Source organism: Trichosurus vulpecula, chromosome 4 (genome assembly GCF_011100635.1).
Source record: "Trichosurus vulpecula isolate mTriVul1 chromosome 4, mTriVul1.pri, whole genome shotgun sequence".
Taxonomy (NCBI): Eukaryota; Metazoa; Chordata; class Mammalia; order Diprotodontia; family Phalangeridae; genus Trichosurus; species Trichosurus vulpecula.
The window spans coordinates 41915-59029 of NC_050576.1; the positions used below are offsets into that span (position 1 = coordinate 41915).

Below are 17115 nucleotides of genomic sequence, written 5' to 3' on the forward strand. Positions count from 1 at the left end.
AAAACCAAATTAGGGAGGTAAAAAAAATGGAAAAATGGGGAAAAAGTCACTGATGGAATCAAGTCTTTAAGAAATAAGATTGGTGAAATGGCTATGGAGATTCAGAGAGAAAATGACACTCTGAAAGATAAAATCAACCAATTGGAAAAGGAGACTCAAAAGCAAAATGAAGACAGCAACTCATTAAAAATTAGAATTGAGCAAGTGGAAACTAAAGAGAGAGTCATCAAAAAGCAGTAAAACAAAATGTAAAGAATGAAAAAAATAGGAGAAAATGTGAAATATCTGATTGGAAAAACAACTGACCTGGAAAATAGATCCAGGAGAGATGATCTAAGAATTATTGGTCTACTGGAAATCCATGATGAAAAAAGAGCCCTGACAGTATCTTCAAGGAAATTATCAAAGATAACTGCCCAGAGGTCTAGAACCAGAGGGTAAAATAGTCATTGAAAGAATCCACCGCTCACCCCCCGAAAGTGACCCCCAAATTGAAAACTCCAAGAAATATTGTAGCCAAATTTCAGAATTACAAAGTCAAGGAGAAAATACTGCAAGCACCCAAAAAGAAACAATTCAAATATTGTGGGACTATAGTCAGGATCACACAGGATCTCTCAGCTTCTACATTAAATGACAGGAGAAATTGGAATATGATATTATGAAGGGCAAAGGAGCTGGGACTACAACCAAGCATCGACTACCCAGCAAGACTGAGCATAATCTTTTGGGCAAGGAGATGGACATTCAACAAAATAAGGGAATTCCAGACCTTCCTGATGAAAAGAACAGAATTCAACGGAAAATATATTGAGAGAGGGGGATAGGGAGAGATAGAATGGGGTAAATTATCTCACAAAAAAGTGACAAGAAAAAGCAGTTCTGTAGGAAGAGAAGAGAAAGCAGGTGAGGGGGAATGAGTGAATCTTGCTTTCATCAGATTTGACCTGAGGAGGGAATACCATACATACTCAATTGGGTATCTTACCCCACAGCAAAAAAGGAGGAAGAAGATAAAAAAGGGGGGATCATAGAAGGGAGGGCAGATGGGGGTGGAGGTAATCAAAAACAAACACTTTGGAAAGGAGACAGGGTCAAGGGAGAAAATTCAATAAATGGGGATAGGTTAGGAAGGAGCAAAATGTAGTTAGTCTTTCACAACATGAGTATTGTGGAAGGGTTATACATAATGATACACATGTGGCCTATGTTGAATTGCTTGACTTCTTAGGGAGGGTGGGTGGGAAGGGAAGAGGGGAGAGAATTTGGAACTCAAAGTTTTAAAAACAGATGTTCAGAAACAAAAAAAAGTTTTTGCATGCAACTAGAAAATAAGATACACAGGCAATGGGGTGTAGAAATTTATCTTGCCCTACAAGAAAGGAAGGGAAAAGGGGATGGGAGGGGAGTGGGGCGACGGAAGGCAGGGCTGACTGGGGAACAGGGCAACCAGAATATACACCATCTTGGAGTGGGGGGGAGGGTAGAAATGGGGAGAAAATTTGTAATTCAAACTCTTGTGAAAATCAATGCTGAAAAATAAATATATTAAATAAATACTTTTATCAATAAAAAAATAAACAAGAAAGAAGTTAAGGAGGTGAACAGAATTTTTGAAAAGGCAGAAATGATAGACCTCTGGAGAAAACTGAATGGGGATAAAAAGGAATATACTTTTTTCTCAGTGGTACATGGCACATACTCAAAAACTGACCATGTACTAGGGCATAAAAACCTCACAATCCAGTTCAGAAAGGCAGAAGTAGTCAAAGAATACTTTTCAGATCACAATGCAATAACAATTATTTGTCATAAAGAACCATGGTAAAATAAGCTAAAAATTAATTGGAAACTAAATAATCTAATTCTAAAGAATGAGTGGGCCAAAGAACAAATCATAGAAACAATTAATACCTTCATTCAGGAAAATTATAATAATGAGGCAACATGCCAAAACTTGTGGGATGCAGCAAAAGCAGTTCTTAGGGTAAGTTTTATATCTCTAAATGCTTACACGAATAAAATAGAGGAAAAGGAGATCAATTAATTGGACATGCAACTGAAAAAGCTAGAAAAAGAATAAATTGAAAACCCCCAATTAAATACCAAATTAGAGATACTGAAAATGAAATGAGAGATTAATAAAATTGAAATTAAGAAAACTATTGAATTAATAAATAAAACAAAGAGCTGATTTTATGAAAAACCAATAAAATCGATAAACCTTTGGTCAATTTTATTAAAAAGAAAGAAGAAAATCAAATTACCAGTATCAAAAATGAAAATGGTGAACTCACCTCCAATGAAGAAGAAATTAAAATGATAATTAGGAATTACATTGCCAATTGTATGCCCATAAATTTGATAACCTTAGGGATGTGGATGAATAGCTGCAAAAATATTAATTGCCCAGGTTAACAGAAGAGGAAGTAAAATTCCTAAATAGCTCCATCTCAGAAAAAGAAATTGAGCAAGCCATCAATGAACTCCCTAGGAAAAAGTCTCCAGGGCCAGATGGGTTTACATGTGAATTTTATCAAACATCTAAAGAACAATTAATTCCTATACTTTATAGACTATTTGGGAAAATTGGTGAAGAAGGAGTTCCACCAAATTCTTTTTACGACACAAATATGGTTACTAATACCTAAACCAGAAAGAGTCAAAACAGAGAAAGAAAATTTTAGACCAATTTCCCTAATGAGTATTGATGCAAAAATTTTAAATAAAATATTAGCAAAAAGATTGCAGCAACTTATCATGAGAATAATACACTAAGACCAGGTAGGATTTATTCCAGGAATGCAAGGCTGGTTCAATATTAGAAAAACTATCAACATAATTGATCATATCAGCAACAAAACTAGCAGAAACCATATGATCATCTCAATAGATGCAGAAAGAGCCTTTGACAAAATACAACACCCATTCCTATTAAAAACACTAGAAAGCATAAGAATAAATGGAGCCTTCCTTAAAATGATAAATAGCATCTACCTAAAACCATCAGCAAGCATTATATGAAATGGGGATAATCTAGATGCATTCCCAATAAGATCAGGGGTGAAACAAGGATGCCCATTATCACCCCTATTATTCAAGTTGGTACTAGAAATGTTAGCTGTAGCAACAAGAGAAGAAAAAGAAATTGAAAGAATTAGAATAGGCAAAGAAGAAACTAAATTATCACTTTTTGCAGACAATATCATGATTTACTTAGAGAATCCTAGAGAATCAAGTAAAAAACTACTTGAAATAATAAACAACTTTAGCAAAGTCGCAAGATATAAAATAAACCCACATAAATCCTCAGCATTCATATACATTACTAACAAATCCCAACAGCAAGAAATAGAAAGAGGAATTCCATTCAAAGTTACTGTAGACACTATAAAATATTTGAGAATCTACCTGCCAAGACAAACCCAGAGCCTATATGAACATAATTATGAAACACTTTTCATGCGAATAAAGTCAGATCTAAATAAATGGAAAAATATCAGCTACTCATGGTTAGGCCAAACTAATATAATAAAAATGACAATTTTACCTAAATTAATTTATCTATGCAGTGCCATACCAATCAAACTACCAAAAAACTATTTTGCAGAGCTGGATAAAATAATAACAAAATCCGTCTGGAAGAACAAGACATCTAGAATATCTAGGGAATTAATGACAAGAAATGCTAGGGAAGATGGCCTAGCCATACCAGATATTAAATTGTACTACAAAGCAGCAGTCATCAAAACTACTTGGTACTAGCTAAGAAACAGAGTGGTGGATCAGTGGAATAAGATAGGTATATAAGACGCAGTGGTCAATAACTATAGCAATCTACTCTTTGATAAACCCACAGAATCCAGCTTCTGGGCTAAGAATTCACTATTTCACAAAAACTGCTGGGAAAATTGGAAAATGGTAGGGCAGAAACTGGGCATAGACCAATATCTTACACCATATACCAAAATAAAGTCAAAATGGGTTTATGATTTAGGAATAAATGCTGATACTATAAGCGATTTGGGAGAGCAAGGAATAGTTTCCCTATCAGATTTATGGAAAAGCAAAGAATTCATGACACAATAAGAGATAGAGAGCATTACAAAATGCAAAAGAGATAATTTTGATTATGTTAAATTTAAATGTTTTGTATAAAAAAGTCAACGCAACAAAGATTAGGAGAGAAGCAGAAAACTGGGAGAAAATCTTTACAACTAGTGTCTCTGATAAAGGCCTCATCTCTAAAATATACAGGGAACTGAGCCAAATTTATAGGAATACAAGTCATTCCCCAATTGAGAAATGGACAAAGGATATGAACAGGCAGTTTTCAGAGGAAGAAATTAAAGATATCTATAGGCATATGAAAAAATGCTCGAAATCACTACTGATTAGAGCAATGCAAGTCAAAACAACTCTCAGGTACCACATCTCTCCTGTCAGATTGGCTAAAATGCCAAAACAGGGAAATGATAAATGCTGGAGAGGATGTGGGAAAATTGGAACATTGTTACATTTCTGGTAGAGTTGTGAACTGATTCAGCCATTCTGGAGAGCAATTTGGAACTATGCCCAAAAGGTTATAAAAACGTCCATATCCTTTAACCCAGCAATACCACTTCTACGGTTGGATCCCAAAGAGATCACACAAGTGGGAAAAGGACCTATATGTACGAAAATATTTATAGTGGCTCTTTTTGTAGTAGCAAAGAATTGGAAATCAAGGGGATGCCCATCAATTCGGGAATGGCTGAACAAGTGATGGAATATTACTGTGGTATAAGAAATGGAGATGATACGGACTTCATAATAACCTGGAAAAACCTACACGATATAATGCTGGCGAGGGGAGCAGAACCAGGACAACATTATACACAACCACAGCTATATGGATTCAGTGATGACTAACCTTGATAGGCTTCGCTCTTCTCAGCAAAACAAGGTACAAAGACAACTCCAAAGGACTCATGATGGAGAGGGCTATCTACATCCAAAGAACTATGGAGTCTGAATGCAGATTGAGGCACACTTTATGCTCGCCTTTTTTTCCCATTTTTTTCTCTTTTGTTTTCATCTTTGTTTTGTTTTGTTTCTTCTTTCTCATGATTCATTCCATTGGTCATAATTCTTCTTTACAACTTGACCATTGTGTAAATAAGTTCAATGTGAAGTTATATGTAGAAGATATATCAGATTCCTTGCCGTCTTGGGGAGGGAGGGAAAGAAAATCTGGAACTCAAAGTTATGTGGCACTGAGTGTTGTAAACTAAAAATAAAAAATCTTAATTATAAAAAAAATCCCCTCAAACATCCTAGCTACATGACTCTGGCTAAGTTATTGTCAATGTTGCAAGACAATTTTATAAGATGATAAATTAAAAATGAGTTGCAGAGCTGTACCAGTGGAGGGAGTTTCTGCCCTGCCCCCCTCCCAAAAAAAAGAGGACAAAAAATGTTGTCAAGTTATCTTTTAAAAGTAGTATGATGAATTACTCACATTTCCAGGCTTCGTTATTTCACCAAATGCTAAGTTTCTATAAAGAAAATTTAACCATGTTCACTTAAAAATCCTAACAAGTGAGGGCGGAGCCAAGATGGCGGCTGGTAAGCACGGACTAGAGTGAGCTCCCTACCCGAGTCCCTCCAAAAACCTATAAAAATGGCTCTGAACCAATTCTAGAACGGCAGAACCCACAGAACAGCAGAGGGAAGCAGGGCTCCAGCCAAGGACAGCCTGGATGGTCTCTGGGTGAGGTCTATTCCACACAGAGCTGGGAGCTGGGAACGGAGTGGAGCAGAGCCCAGCCTGAGCGGCGTGGACGATCCAGACCAGAAGCCGGGCGGAGGGGGCCCTAGAGCCCTGAATATGTGAGCTGCGGCAGTTACCAGACCCCTCGACCCACAAACACCAAAGACTGCGGAGAAGGTTAGTGGGAAAAGCTGCGGGAGTGGAAGGAGTTTGCGGTTCGGCTTCCAGCCCCGGGGGCAGCGGAGGTGGGGCAGCTACAGCTGTTGTTACTTCCAGCTCCAGGCCCACCTGGTGGGAGGAATTAAGTGGCAGATCAGAGCAGGAGTGCAACAGCCTGCTGAAGATCTAAGCCCAGTCTGGACTGGGGGTCCTTGGGGAAGGAGGAGTGCGGCTCTGACAGAGCTGGCACCTCCCCCCCAAACGTAGAACATAGAACTCGTTAGTCTACAAGCAGTCATACTCCACTGAAAAACTCAAGGGTCAAGTTAGTTGGTTGGGAATATGGCCAGGCAGCGAAAACACGCCCAGATTCAGTCTCAGACTTTGGATTCTTTCTTTGGTGACAAAGAAGACCAAAACATACAGCCTAAAGAAGACAACAAAGTCATAGAGCCTACAACCAAAGCCTCCAAGAAAAACATGAACTGGCCCCAGGCCATAGAAGAACTCAAAAAGGATTTGGAAAAGCAAGTTAGAGAAGTAGAGGAAAAATTGGGAAGAGAAATGAGAAGGATGCGAGAAAACCATGAAAAACAAGTCAATGACTTCCTAAAGGAGACCCAAAAAAATACTGAAAAATCCACTGAAGAAAACAACACCTTAAAAAACAGACTAACTCAAATGGCAAAAGAGCTCCAAAAAGCCAATGAGGAGAAGAATGCCTTGAAAGGCAGAATTAGCCAAATGGAAAAGGAGGTCCAAAAGACCACTGAAGAAAATACTACTTTAAAAATTAGATTGGAGCAAGTGGAAGCTAGTGACTTTATGAGAAATCAGGATATTATAAAACAGAACCAGAGGAATGAAAAAATGGAAGACAATGTGAAATCTCTCCTTGGAAAAACCACTGACCTGGAAAATAGATCCAGGAGAGATAATTTAAAAATTATTGGACTACCTGAAAGCCATGATCAAAAAAAGAGCCTAGATACCATCTTTCAAGAAATTATCAAGGAGAACTGCCCTGATATTCTAGAGCCACAGGGCAAAATAGAAATTGAAAGAATCCATCGATCGCCTCCTCAAATAGATCCCAAAAAGAAATCTCCTAGGAATATTGTTGCCAAATTCCAGAGCTCCCAGATCAAGGAGAAAATACTGCAAGCAGCCAGAAAGAAACAATTTGAGTATTGTGGAAACCCAATCAGAATAACCCAAGATCTGGCAGCTTCTACATTAAGAGATCGAAGGGCTTGGAATGCGATATTCCGGAGGTCAATGGAGCTAGGATTAAAACCTAGAATCACCTACCCAGCAAAACTGAATATCATGTTCCAAGGCAAAATATGGATTTTCAATAAAATAGAGGACTTTCAAGCTTTCTCAGTGAAAAGACCAGAACTGAATAGAAAATTTGACTTTCAAACACAAGAATCAAGAGAAGCATGAAAAGGTAATCAAGAAACGGAAACTGCAAGGGACTTACTAAAGTTGAACTGTTTTGTTTACATTCCTACATGGAAAGATGATGAGTATGATTCATGAGACCTCAGTATTAGGGTAGTTGAAGGGAATATGCATATATATGTATGTATATGTATATATATATGGTTATGTATATATATAAGTGAATGTGTATGTATGTATGTATCTATGTGTATATGTATGTATGTGTATATATATATATGTGTTTATATGTGTATGTATGTATATATATATATATATATATATATATGTAAAAGAGAGAGAGCAGACACAGGGTGAGTTGAAGATGAAGGGAAGATATCTAAAAGAAATAAAATGAAATTAAGGGATGAGAGAGTAACATACTGAGAGAGGGAGATAGGGAGACATAGAATGGGGTGGATTATCTCGCATAAAGGTGGCAAGAGGAAGCAGTTCTATGGGAGGAGGGGAGAGGGCAGGTGAGGGGGGAATGAGTGAACCTTGCTCTCATCAGATTTGGCCTGAGGGGGAATACCATACATACTCAGTTGTGTATCTTACCCCACAGGAAAGAAGAGGGAGGAAGATAAAAAAAAAAATAAAAGGTGGGGGGATGATGGAGGGGAGGGCAGATGGGGGTGGAGGTAATCAAAACAAACACTTTGGAAAGGGGACAGGGTCAAGGGAGAAAATTCAATAAAGCGGGATGGGTTGGGAAGGAGCAAAATGTAGTTAGCCTTTCACAACATGAGTATTGTGGAAGGGTTATACATAATAATACATGTGTGGCCTAGGTTGAATTGCTCAACTTCTTAGGGAGGGTGGGTGGGAAGGGAAGAGGGAAGAGAATTTGGAACTCAAAGTTTTAAAATCAGATGTTCAAAAACAAAAAAAGTTTTTGTATGCAACTAAAAAATAAGATACACAGGCAATGGGGCGTAGAAATTTATCTTGCCCTACAAGAAAGGAAGGGAAAAGGGGATGAGAGGGGAGGGGGGTGATAGAGGGGAGGGCTGACTGGGGAACAGGGCAACCAGAATATACGCCATCTTGGAGTGGGGGGGAGGGTAGAAATGGGGAGAAAATTTGTAATTCAAAATGTTGTGATAATCAATGCTGAAAACCAAATATGTTAAATAAATAAATTGCATTTAAAAAAAAAATCCTAACAAGTCACGTAGTCATTTTTATCTTGGACACAATCAGTAACCCAAGCTAAATTTTATGAAATCAAGAGTAGCACCTACTCTCGATTCACAGGAGCTGACAAACAAGCAGGGGGTCTTTTCAGAAATGAAGCCAGCACTTTTTGGAGTGGTAAAAAAAAAAACAACTAGAAACAAAGTAGCTGCCCACTGAGGGAAGTTGGGCTTAGATACATTGTGGCACAGAACGAGAGGGAGATGTAATGTTACTGCCCTCTAAGAAACAAGAAATGCAGAACATTTTGAAATCTGGGACAACTCAACAGGCACCGAAGCAAAACAAAGGAAACACAACCAGGAACACAACAGACAGATCGTGGCAACGTAACTAGAAAGGACTGAGCCATCAACCAAAGCACGGAACTGCGCCCTGGGGATTGAGAATGGTCGAGCCGGGCTACCTCCTGCCGGTGGCCGGAGAGATGGCCGGCTGGCTGCGGGGCACAGCCAGACCCTGGAGAGATGGCCGGCTGTGAGCTACTCTTTCCTTCTTTTCATTTTTGACCATTGTCACGAGGGGTGACTCTCTTGGCAGTGAGAAAAACAGAACACGGTAATCGAAAAAGATAAGAACTTAGTGAGCATGTTTTAAATGATAACTAAACTAAACAATAAGCTTAGTTATAAGTTATACTTAATTTTAAGCTAAAATATCTACTTCTGTCTCTGGTCTTTTCTTGTCAATTCACATTTGCATGATCATAAGGTTTCAAAGTATATATCTGATAGGTAGGTAGGTAGGTAGGTAGATAGATAGATAATATGTAGGTAAAGTCAGAGTTAGGGTTATAAATAGATGATAGGTTGGTGATCAGTAGGTAGGTAGGTAAGTAGATGATAGATGGACAGATATTATCGATAATAAATAAATTAAACAGATAACTAGAAAGACAAATAGATGGATATGAGCTCCTTAAATACATGACTCTCACTTTTGTATTTGTATTCCTAGCACCTTAAGTGGCACAGAGTAAGTGCTTTATAAAAGCTTAGTGATTAGTTGATTGGTAAAATGCAGGTTTCTAAACTGAGTGGGTGGGCAGCGGCACACTAAAAACGAATCCATTAATTTGCATTTAGTGAATTCTCAAGGAACAGAGTATGGCATACCAATGCATAAGAATCCATCCCTATGGACTCACAGTGCAGAATGAGGCATATGTTTTCCAAAACATTTAAAATAAAGGAATTAGAATAGGAAATGAGGTAATAAAACTATCTCTTTTGCAAAGGTATTGATGATATTCTTGGAAAATCCCAGAGTCAACTAAAAAGTTAGTTGAAACAATTATTAACTTTAGCAAAGTAGCAGGATATAAAGTAAATCCACAGAAATCATCAGTATTACTATTTATCACAAACAAAATACTGCAAGGAGAGATAGTAAGAGATAGTCCATTTAAAATAACTCTAGACAATATAAAATATCTGGGAGCACATCTGCAAAAGCAAGGAACTATATGAACAAAATTATAAAAAAATTATACAAATAAAATCAGATTTAAATAATTGGAGAAATAGTAAATGTTCATGGGTAGGCAGGGCAGGGCCAATATAATAAAAATGGCAATTTTACCTAAACTAATTTATATATTCTATGCCATCCCAATTAAATTACCAAAAAATTATTTTTACTTAATTGGAAAAAAAATTACAAAATTCATTAGGAAAAGCAAAAAGTAAAAAATATCAAAGAAACTAGTGAGAAAAAAAAGTAAAGCAGTTTAGCAGTACCAGATCTTAAACTATATTATAAGGCTGTGATTATCAAAGCTATCTGGTACTGGCTAAGAAATGGAAAGTTAAATCAATAGAACAAAGTAGACATGTGATTTACAGCAGCAAATAACTAGAGTAACCTTGCATTTGACAAATGTAAAGGCTTAAGTTTTGGAAATAAGAATTCATTATTTGGTTTAAAAAAAAAGGAAAGCTAGAAAGCAGTCTGGCAGGAAAAAAGGGGCATAGACCAATATCTTACCCTATTTACCAAGATAAAGTCAAAATGAACACATGGCCTAAATATAAAGAGAGAGATTACAAGAAAATAAGAACGTGGAACATATTACTTATGTCTTACAGATAGATGAACAATTTATGAATAAACAAGAGATACAGAGCAAAGTGAGGTATTGAGTGGATAATTTCAATTACATTAAAATTTTAAAAGGTTTTGTACAAATAAAACAAATATAGGCAAGATCAGAAGGAGAACAGAAAATTGGGAGGGGGTGGATTTTGCAGGCGGCTTCTTAGATAAAGGTCTTTTCTCAAATATATAAAAAATTTTGTCAAATCTATAAGAATATGAGTCATTCCCCAGTTGATAAATGGTCAAAGGACATGAATGGGCAGTTTTTCAATGAAGAAATCAACACAACTTACGTTCATATAAAAATGCTCTGAATCATTATTGATTTGAGAAATGTAAATTAAAACAATCTTGAGATGCCATTTTACATCTGTCAGATTGGCTAACATGGGGGAAGCAACAAATGTTGGATGGGATGTGGAAAAAATGGAACACTAATTCACCATTAGTGGAACTGTGAACTGATCTGGAGAACGATCTGGAATTATGATCAAAGAGATATTAAACTGCCTCTACCTTTTGATCCAGCAATACCACTACTAGGTCTGTTTCCAAAGATGATTAGGGAAAAAAGAAAAGAACCTATATATTGTAAAGTGTTTATAGCAGCTCATTTGTGGACTGGAAACTGTGGGGATGCACATCAATTGTGGAATGATTGAGCAAGTTGTGGTATATGATTGTGGTGTGCTATAAGAAATGATGAGCTCAATGATTTTAGAAAAGCATGGATAGATTTGCATGAAATAATGAAGAGTGAAGTGAGCAGAACCAAGAGAACATTGTACATGATAACAGCAATATTCTTATAAGAACAACTTTGAACAGCTAAGTCATTTTGAGGATTATAAATACTCAAATCAACGACGGAGTGCTTATGGAAGAAGATGCTATCCAGCTCCAGAGAAAGAACTGATAACTAGAAATGTGTATAGAATGATTTTACATATTTTTGTTTAATGGTAGCCATCGGGGTCTGGGCTGGGGATGGGGGTAAAAAGGTTACACGATGACTTTAATATATATTTAAAGGGAATAGCAAGTTGTACATAAAAGATTTGCAGTTTCCTGGGCAATCATCGTTTTTCCTCTATTCTACTATAGTAAATTAAAAATAATTTTTGAAAGAAAGAAGACTGCTTAGAGTCAGAAAATCTGGGCTTAAATCTTAGCTCTACACTGTGTGACCTGGAACTGATCGTCACCACTTTGAGCCTCATTTCCCCATTTGTAAAATGAAGATCTCATACTAGATGACTTCTTTAGTCTCTTTCACCTCTAAACCTATGACCCCATGATTTGTTTAGTAACCAAAGGAAATCCAGTAGGGGGATTATAGACATCTTCTATACTTGCTAATAAAAAAATTCATTGTACATGTTGAGAAGTAAATAAAAAATAACAATAAGGGAATTGGTTTTCCTTGGCCATACATATGTGTTACAAGGACTTTGTTCTTTTTTATGGGGGAGGGTGTAGGGAGGAGGAGAGAGAAGCCAGGGAGAGGTTGACAAAAGGAAGGAAGGAAGGAAGGAAGGAAGGAAGGAAGGAAGGAAAGAAGGAAGGAAGGAAGGAAGGAAGGAAGGAAGGAAGGAAGGAAGGAAGGAAGGAAGGAAGGGAGAGAGAGAGAGAGAAAGAAAGAAATAAAGAAAGAAAGAAAAAGAAAGAAAGAAAGAAGAAAGAAAGGAGGGAGGGAGGGAAGAAGAAAGAAAGAGTCCTATTTTGAATGCACAAAGGAGAACAGAAGAAAAGTCAGAAGGAAACATAGATAAGCAGGACAGCTTTGAAGGTTAAATGGAAAATATAATAAATTTTTAAAAGAAAACCAGCGGTGCATCAGCGAAGTTCCCAGAATTTGTATTGTTCTACTACATCTGTGGCAATGCTCATCCTATTTGGTATTTATTAAGTTCCCAATCAAAAATGTTTTTTGCAGAAACAAATGTGAGGATACAGCTCTGCACTACTGGGCAGGAGGTCTTCCATCACATTAGACTTTGGGGCACTTAAAGCACAGAGAAAATACAAGGTGACCACAAGTTCAATTTTTAGCTAAATGACTCCAACAGTAGTGCCCTTCCCCATGCCCCTTCCCCTTTGGAAGGAAAATGGCTGCCTTTGCCCCGGAGTGTTTTCAGGCTCTGATTCTAAAAAGCTTTGAAAGCACAAACTCAGTAGAACCAGGGTCTCCCTCACCAACTGCTTTGCACCACCACCCCTTTTCCCCACAAGATGTTTCCCCAAAAATGTGGAAAGAGTTCTCCACAGGAAACTTTATTTTGGGAACTTCTAGGGCTGTTGGTGGATTTTTGTTTTGTTTTTGCATTCTGACTAGGAGCAGGGCAGAAGTACCTACTGACCTTGACCTTGACCAAAACTCCAAGCAGGAGCAGGCAGGCACTCCCCTGGGAGAAAATGGATAAAAACCCAGATCTCGTCAAGAGAAGTCACCAGGGGTATGAGCAGCTCCATTAACAGTCAGTTAGCACCTGTTCTGGTCTGGCCAGGGGAGGGCCAGGTTCAGCATTAAAGCAGCTTCACTGCAGCTTTCAGTAATTCATTGACAAATGGAAGTGAGACCTCAATGAGACCATTGACAATAGAAGTGATGCTTCATCAAAACAGGCCAATGTTATTGAACTAGTCATATGGTCATAAACTTTTCCTTTTAGGAAGCACTATCCGTAAACACAATGAATTCCAGTGTCTCAATTTTCAAATTAAAAGAAAACAAAATTCTCAGAAAGATGAATGGGACACTGGAATGAGCAGGGGGTGACTTCAATGAAGCTGTTCAGTTCTGTTCATCTACAGAATTAATAGAAATTACAATCCCCTCACTCCTCTAGTGGAGGGTAAAAAAATATTGAGTATAAACAAAGCAGAAAATTAAGGCAATTATCCAGCTAATTCAAAACAAATAGAAAACAGAAGCTGGGCTTGAAGCCTCAATTATCCAAATGGGCTCTCATCATGAACAAAGACAGTTTGTTGTGTTGATGTTTTCTACAACAATTTTATTTTTAAGCTGTTGACAATATTGACATAGTCCTCCCCTCCCCTTCCATATTTCCTCTTCTGAGTCCTACATTAATTTCATTTGTAATTTAATTTATTCATTGTGAAAACCTCCTTTTTTCTGAAAATATCTTTGGCTCAGAGAACAACCTATTCAGATCTTAGATGTAGCACTAGAAGGGGACTCAGAAGCCAGGCAGTCCACCTGCCCTATCTTACAGATAGGGAGACTGAGACCTGGGTAGCTCAGTGGAGGCAGGTTTAAATTCAGAGGAGACTTTGCTGGCCTCCCTCTCTCATTTTTCAGATATGGATGATTAAGGCCTCTGATGGATAAGAGATTTGCCCAGGGTCACGCTGGGAGTGAGTGACTCTGACTCGAAATCCCTCCCTCTTTCAACAGTACCATGAAGTAAACTCTGACATCCCTAAAAATCTCCCCACAATAAGAAGGAAAAGTTGATCTTTGTTAAGTCAATGACAACTCAGGTATATTCCAAAAGATACCTCCTGTCCTCCATCCAAAGAACAGACACTAGACCCCAGACTAACACATGCCTTATGCATGGCAATCCAGGAAGTCTGGCAAAGGAAATGGCAGGAAACCACTCCAGAGTCTCTGCCAAGGAACCTCCTCCCCACCAAAAATGGGGTCATGGAAAGTTGGACATGACAGAAACAACTGAACAACAACACTCTAGCTCACTTTCCACTCATTCAATCAACAAGCATTATTGATTGCCTACTATATGCCTGCATTGTGCTTAGCACTTTTACACAAATAACTTCATTTTATCCTCACAACAACCCTGTGAGGTAGGTGCTGCAACTATCTCCATTTTAAAGTTGAGGAAACTAAGGAGAACAAGGTTGTGACTCGCCAAGGGTCATTCAACTAGTCAATGTCAGGAAGGACTTGAACCCTGGTCTTCCTGACCCCAAGGTTGGCCCTCCTACACACTACCTTACCTAGAGTCAGACAGCTAGCAAGTGTCTGGGGCAGGATTCAAACCCAGGTCTTCCCAACTCCAGTTTGAACAGTCTAGCCACGACTAAATCTGACCCTGAGTCCTTGGGGAAGACCACATAATATGAGAGCTACTTCTTGAGCAGTATAAGGAGTTCCCACAGCTTCAGGGGAGTAGGAGGCTCTCTTTATCCTGGTCTGGACCTCCACTGATCACATTCAACCTCAGCTGTCACCCTTCAGACATTAAAAGCTACATCAATATTACCGCATATGGTAAAGGAAGACAGGGAAATTCCCAGATGACAAGAGTTCCTGACCTGGGATCTACAAACCCCCACTAGGCTGATTTCCAGGTGTCCATGAATTTGGATGGGAAGAATTCCCATCTTCCTTCTGACTACGGTTGGGTTCTTTGTAATTGGATGTACTTATTCCAGATGGCTATTTATCCTAAAAGGGCTGCAGTCAGACTGCTTCAGACCACCAAGGGACCCAAGGGACCCAAGGACACAAACCAGGCTGAAAAGCAGGTTGTCTACTGAAACTTAGTGGATGACAAAGAGTAGAAGATCCCCTTATTCTCTGGTGCCCTTTATCCCTGTGAGTCGGGAACTGCTTCAATGTAGCCGCTAATTCCCAGACTGACCCTGGACAGAGGCCTCTGGTAAAGCAGAAAGGGTTATGGATTCTGGGTTCAAATTCTGATTCTCACTTCCTGATGGTAAACCTCCTTTGTCTTTATGGGCCTCAGTTTCCTCATCTGCAGAATGATGGAGTTGGACTCTGTGACTTCGAATGTTTCTTCCAGATCCAATTCTAGGATCCCAGACCTCAATTTCCAAGTCTATAACACGACAGAGTTGGACTGCCTGACCCTGAAGGCCCCTTCCAGCTCTAAATCTATGATCCTATGGCCACCCCTTCCCTGGTAACCTGGCTTCTGCCTTGATTTGATGTATAAGTCAGACACAAGCTGTTTCTTCTCTTGCCTAATCTCAAGTCTTGTTTTAATTCCCTATTTCCCTTGGCAAGTAGAGGTCCTGTCATTCTATGTTTAGGATCAGATAATTGGGAGGTGGTTCCTACCCAACTGGATTTGTTCATGCAACTTTCAATGAAGTCTCTTACTCCTCAGTTTGTTCCAGTACTCAAAACTTTCAGTCAGCACTGACTGAGCCAGGCACTGTGCTAGGTGCTAAAATAATTTTTAAAAGGAATAATTAAAAAACAACCAAAACATTGATTTTATGTGTGTTGGGAATTCAGCCAAATCCAGTGAACTTCAAAACCTCATGTTGAAGCCTCAGTATGGATGATGTTCAGCTTAGAACTGTTTTGTAGCACATTCAAGGCATAAATGAAAAGAACCATGACTGTCCTTCATGGCTTGGCTCCCTACGTCTGCATAGGCAGCTGAAATAACAAGCTTCAAGCAGTTAACAGGAAAAATGAATGGACCAAACTATATTTCCCATCACGGCTAACAACTGTGGAAAAGCAAACCAACACAGCCTCCAACATGGGCAAACAGGTACAAACATTAGGTCTTACCAGAAACGGACTCCAGCAAATGCAAGAGACGCACATTATGGCCAAGAGCTGAATGATCATTTCAAAATGATGAGACCTGCCTTGTCGGTGCTGCTGGGTTTTGAACTTGACTCTTAGGAGCGCTATTCCTGTGATGGCATTGCACACGAATGAAATGCCCAGAGCTAAGAACCCCAGAAAAGAAAAGAGCAAGATATAAAATCGGTCCTCCCAGTCTTGGATGTGCTCGGTTCTGTAGAAACACCAGGTCCGGGTTGCTTGGATCTCATAGGCTCGGAGTCCCAAGATGGGCAGCATGGCAATGAAGATGGCAAAGAGGCACACACACGCTAGCATGATCTTCACATGCTTGGACGTCATCTTCGTGGAGTGGAATATGGGTTTGGTAACTCCGATGCATCTCTCCACAGCCATCACACTACCCAGGAAAAGGGGGCACAGCCCAAAGAACACCATGCATATGCCAAAAATGCTACACAAGACATTAGACTGATCAAAACGGATCCAGTCCTTGTTGGAGGCATAGACAAACACAGCTATGGCTCCATTGATGAGATGGCCAAAAAGGTCAGTGATCACCAGACTGCTGGCAAAGAGAAGGAAGGATGCCTTAGACTTTTGCCTAAATCGCTGGTATGCCTTCATGAGGATAGCAATGGCCAGGCTGTTGGAGAGGATTCCTACTGTCATAAAGATAACAGAGAAAAAGACAGAGAGCCTGTTTTCAGTTTGGCAGGTGGTGTTGGTAAGGAGCCCTGCAGCAGAAGAAGGTGGCTGCTTGGATGTGTTCACAGACATGGTGACAGCCAAGATACACTGAACTCTCAAGATATCATCTTCTCAAGCTGGAGCAGTCTTTTCCATCAGAAGGCATCTGTAGCATGAAAAAGAAAAGAAAAGAATCCCGCCCAGATTAGGAAAA

General features: G+C 38.9%; 1 protein-coding gene across 1 annotated transcript in view; it reads right to left on the minus strand.

The window, feature by feature from the left end:
• The window catches only part of PTGFR (prostaglandin F receptor), a 48344-nt gene that overhangs the window by 27861 nt on the left and 3368 nt on the right, over positions 1-17115 (minus strand). The window contains exon 2 of the mRNA XM_036756362.1: positions 16194-17067. Within this exon, the coding sequence (XP_036612257.1) occupies positions 16194-16991 (798 nt within the window). The 5' untranslated portion in view covers positions 16992-17067. The remainder of the gene's footprint in view (positions 1-16193; positions 17068-17115) is intronic.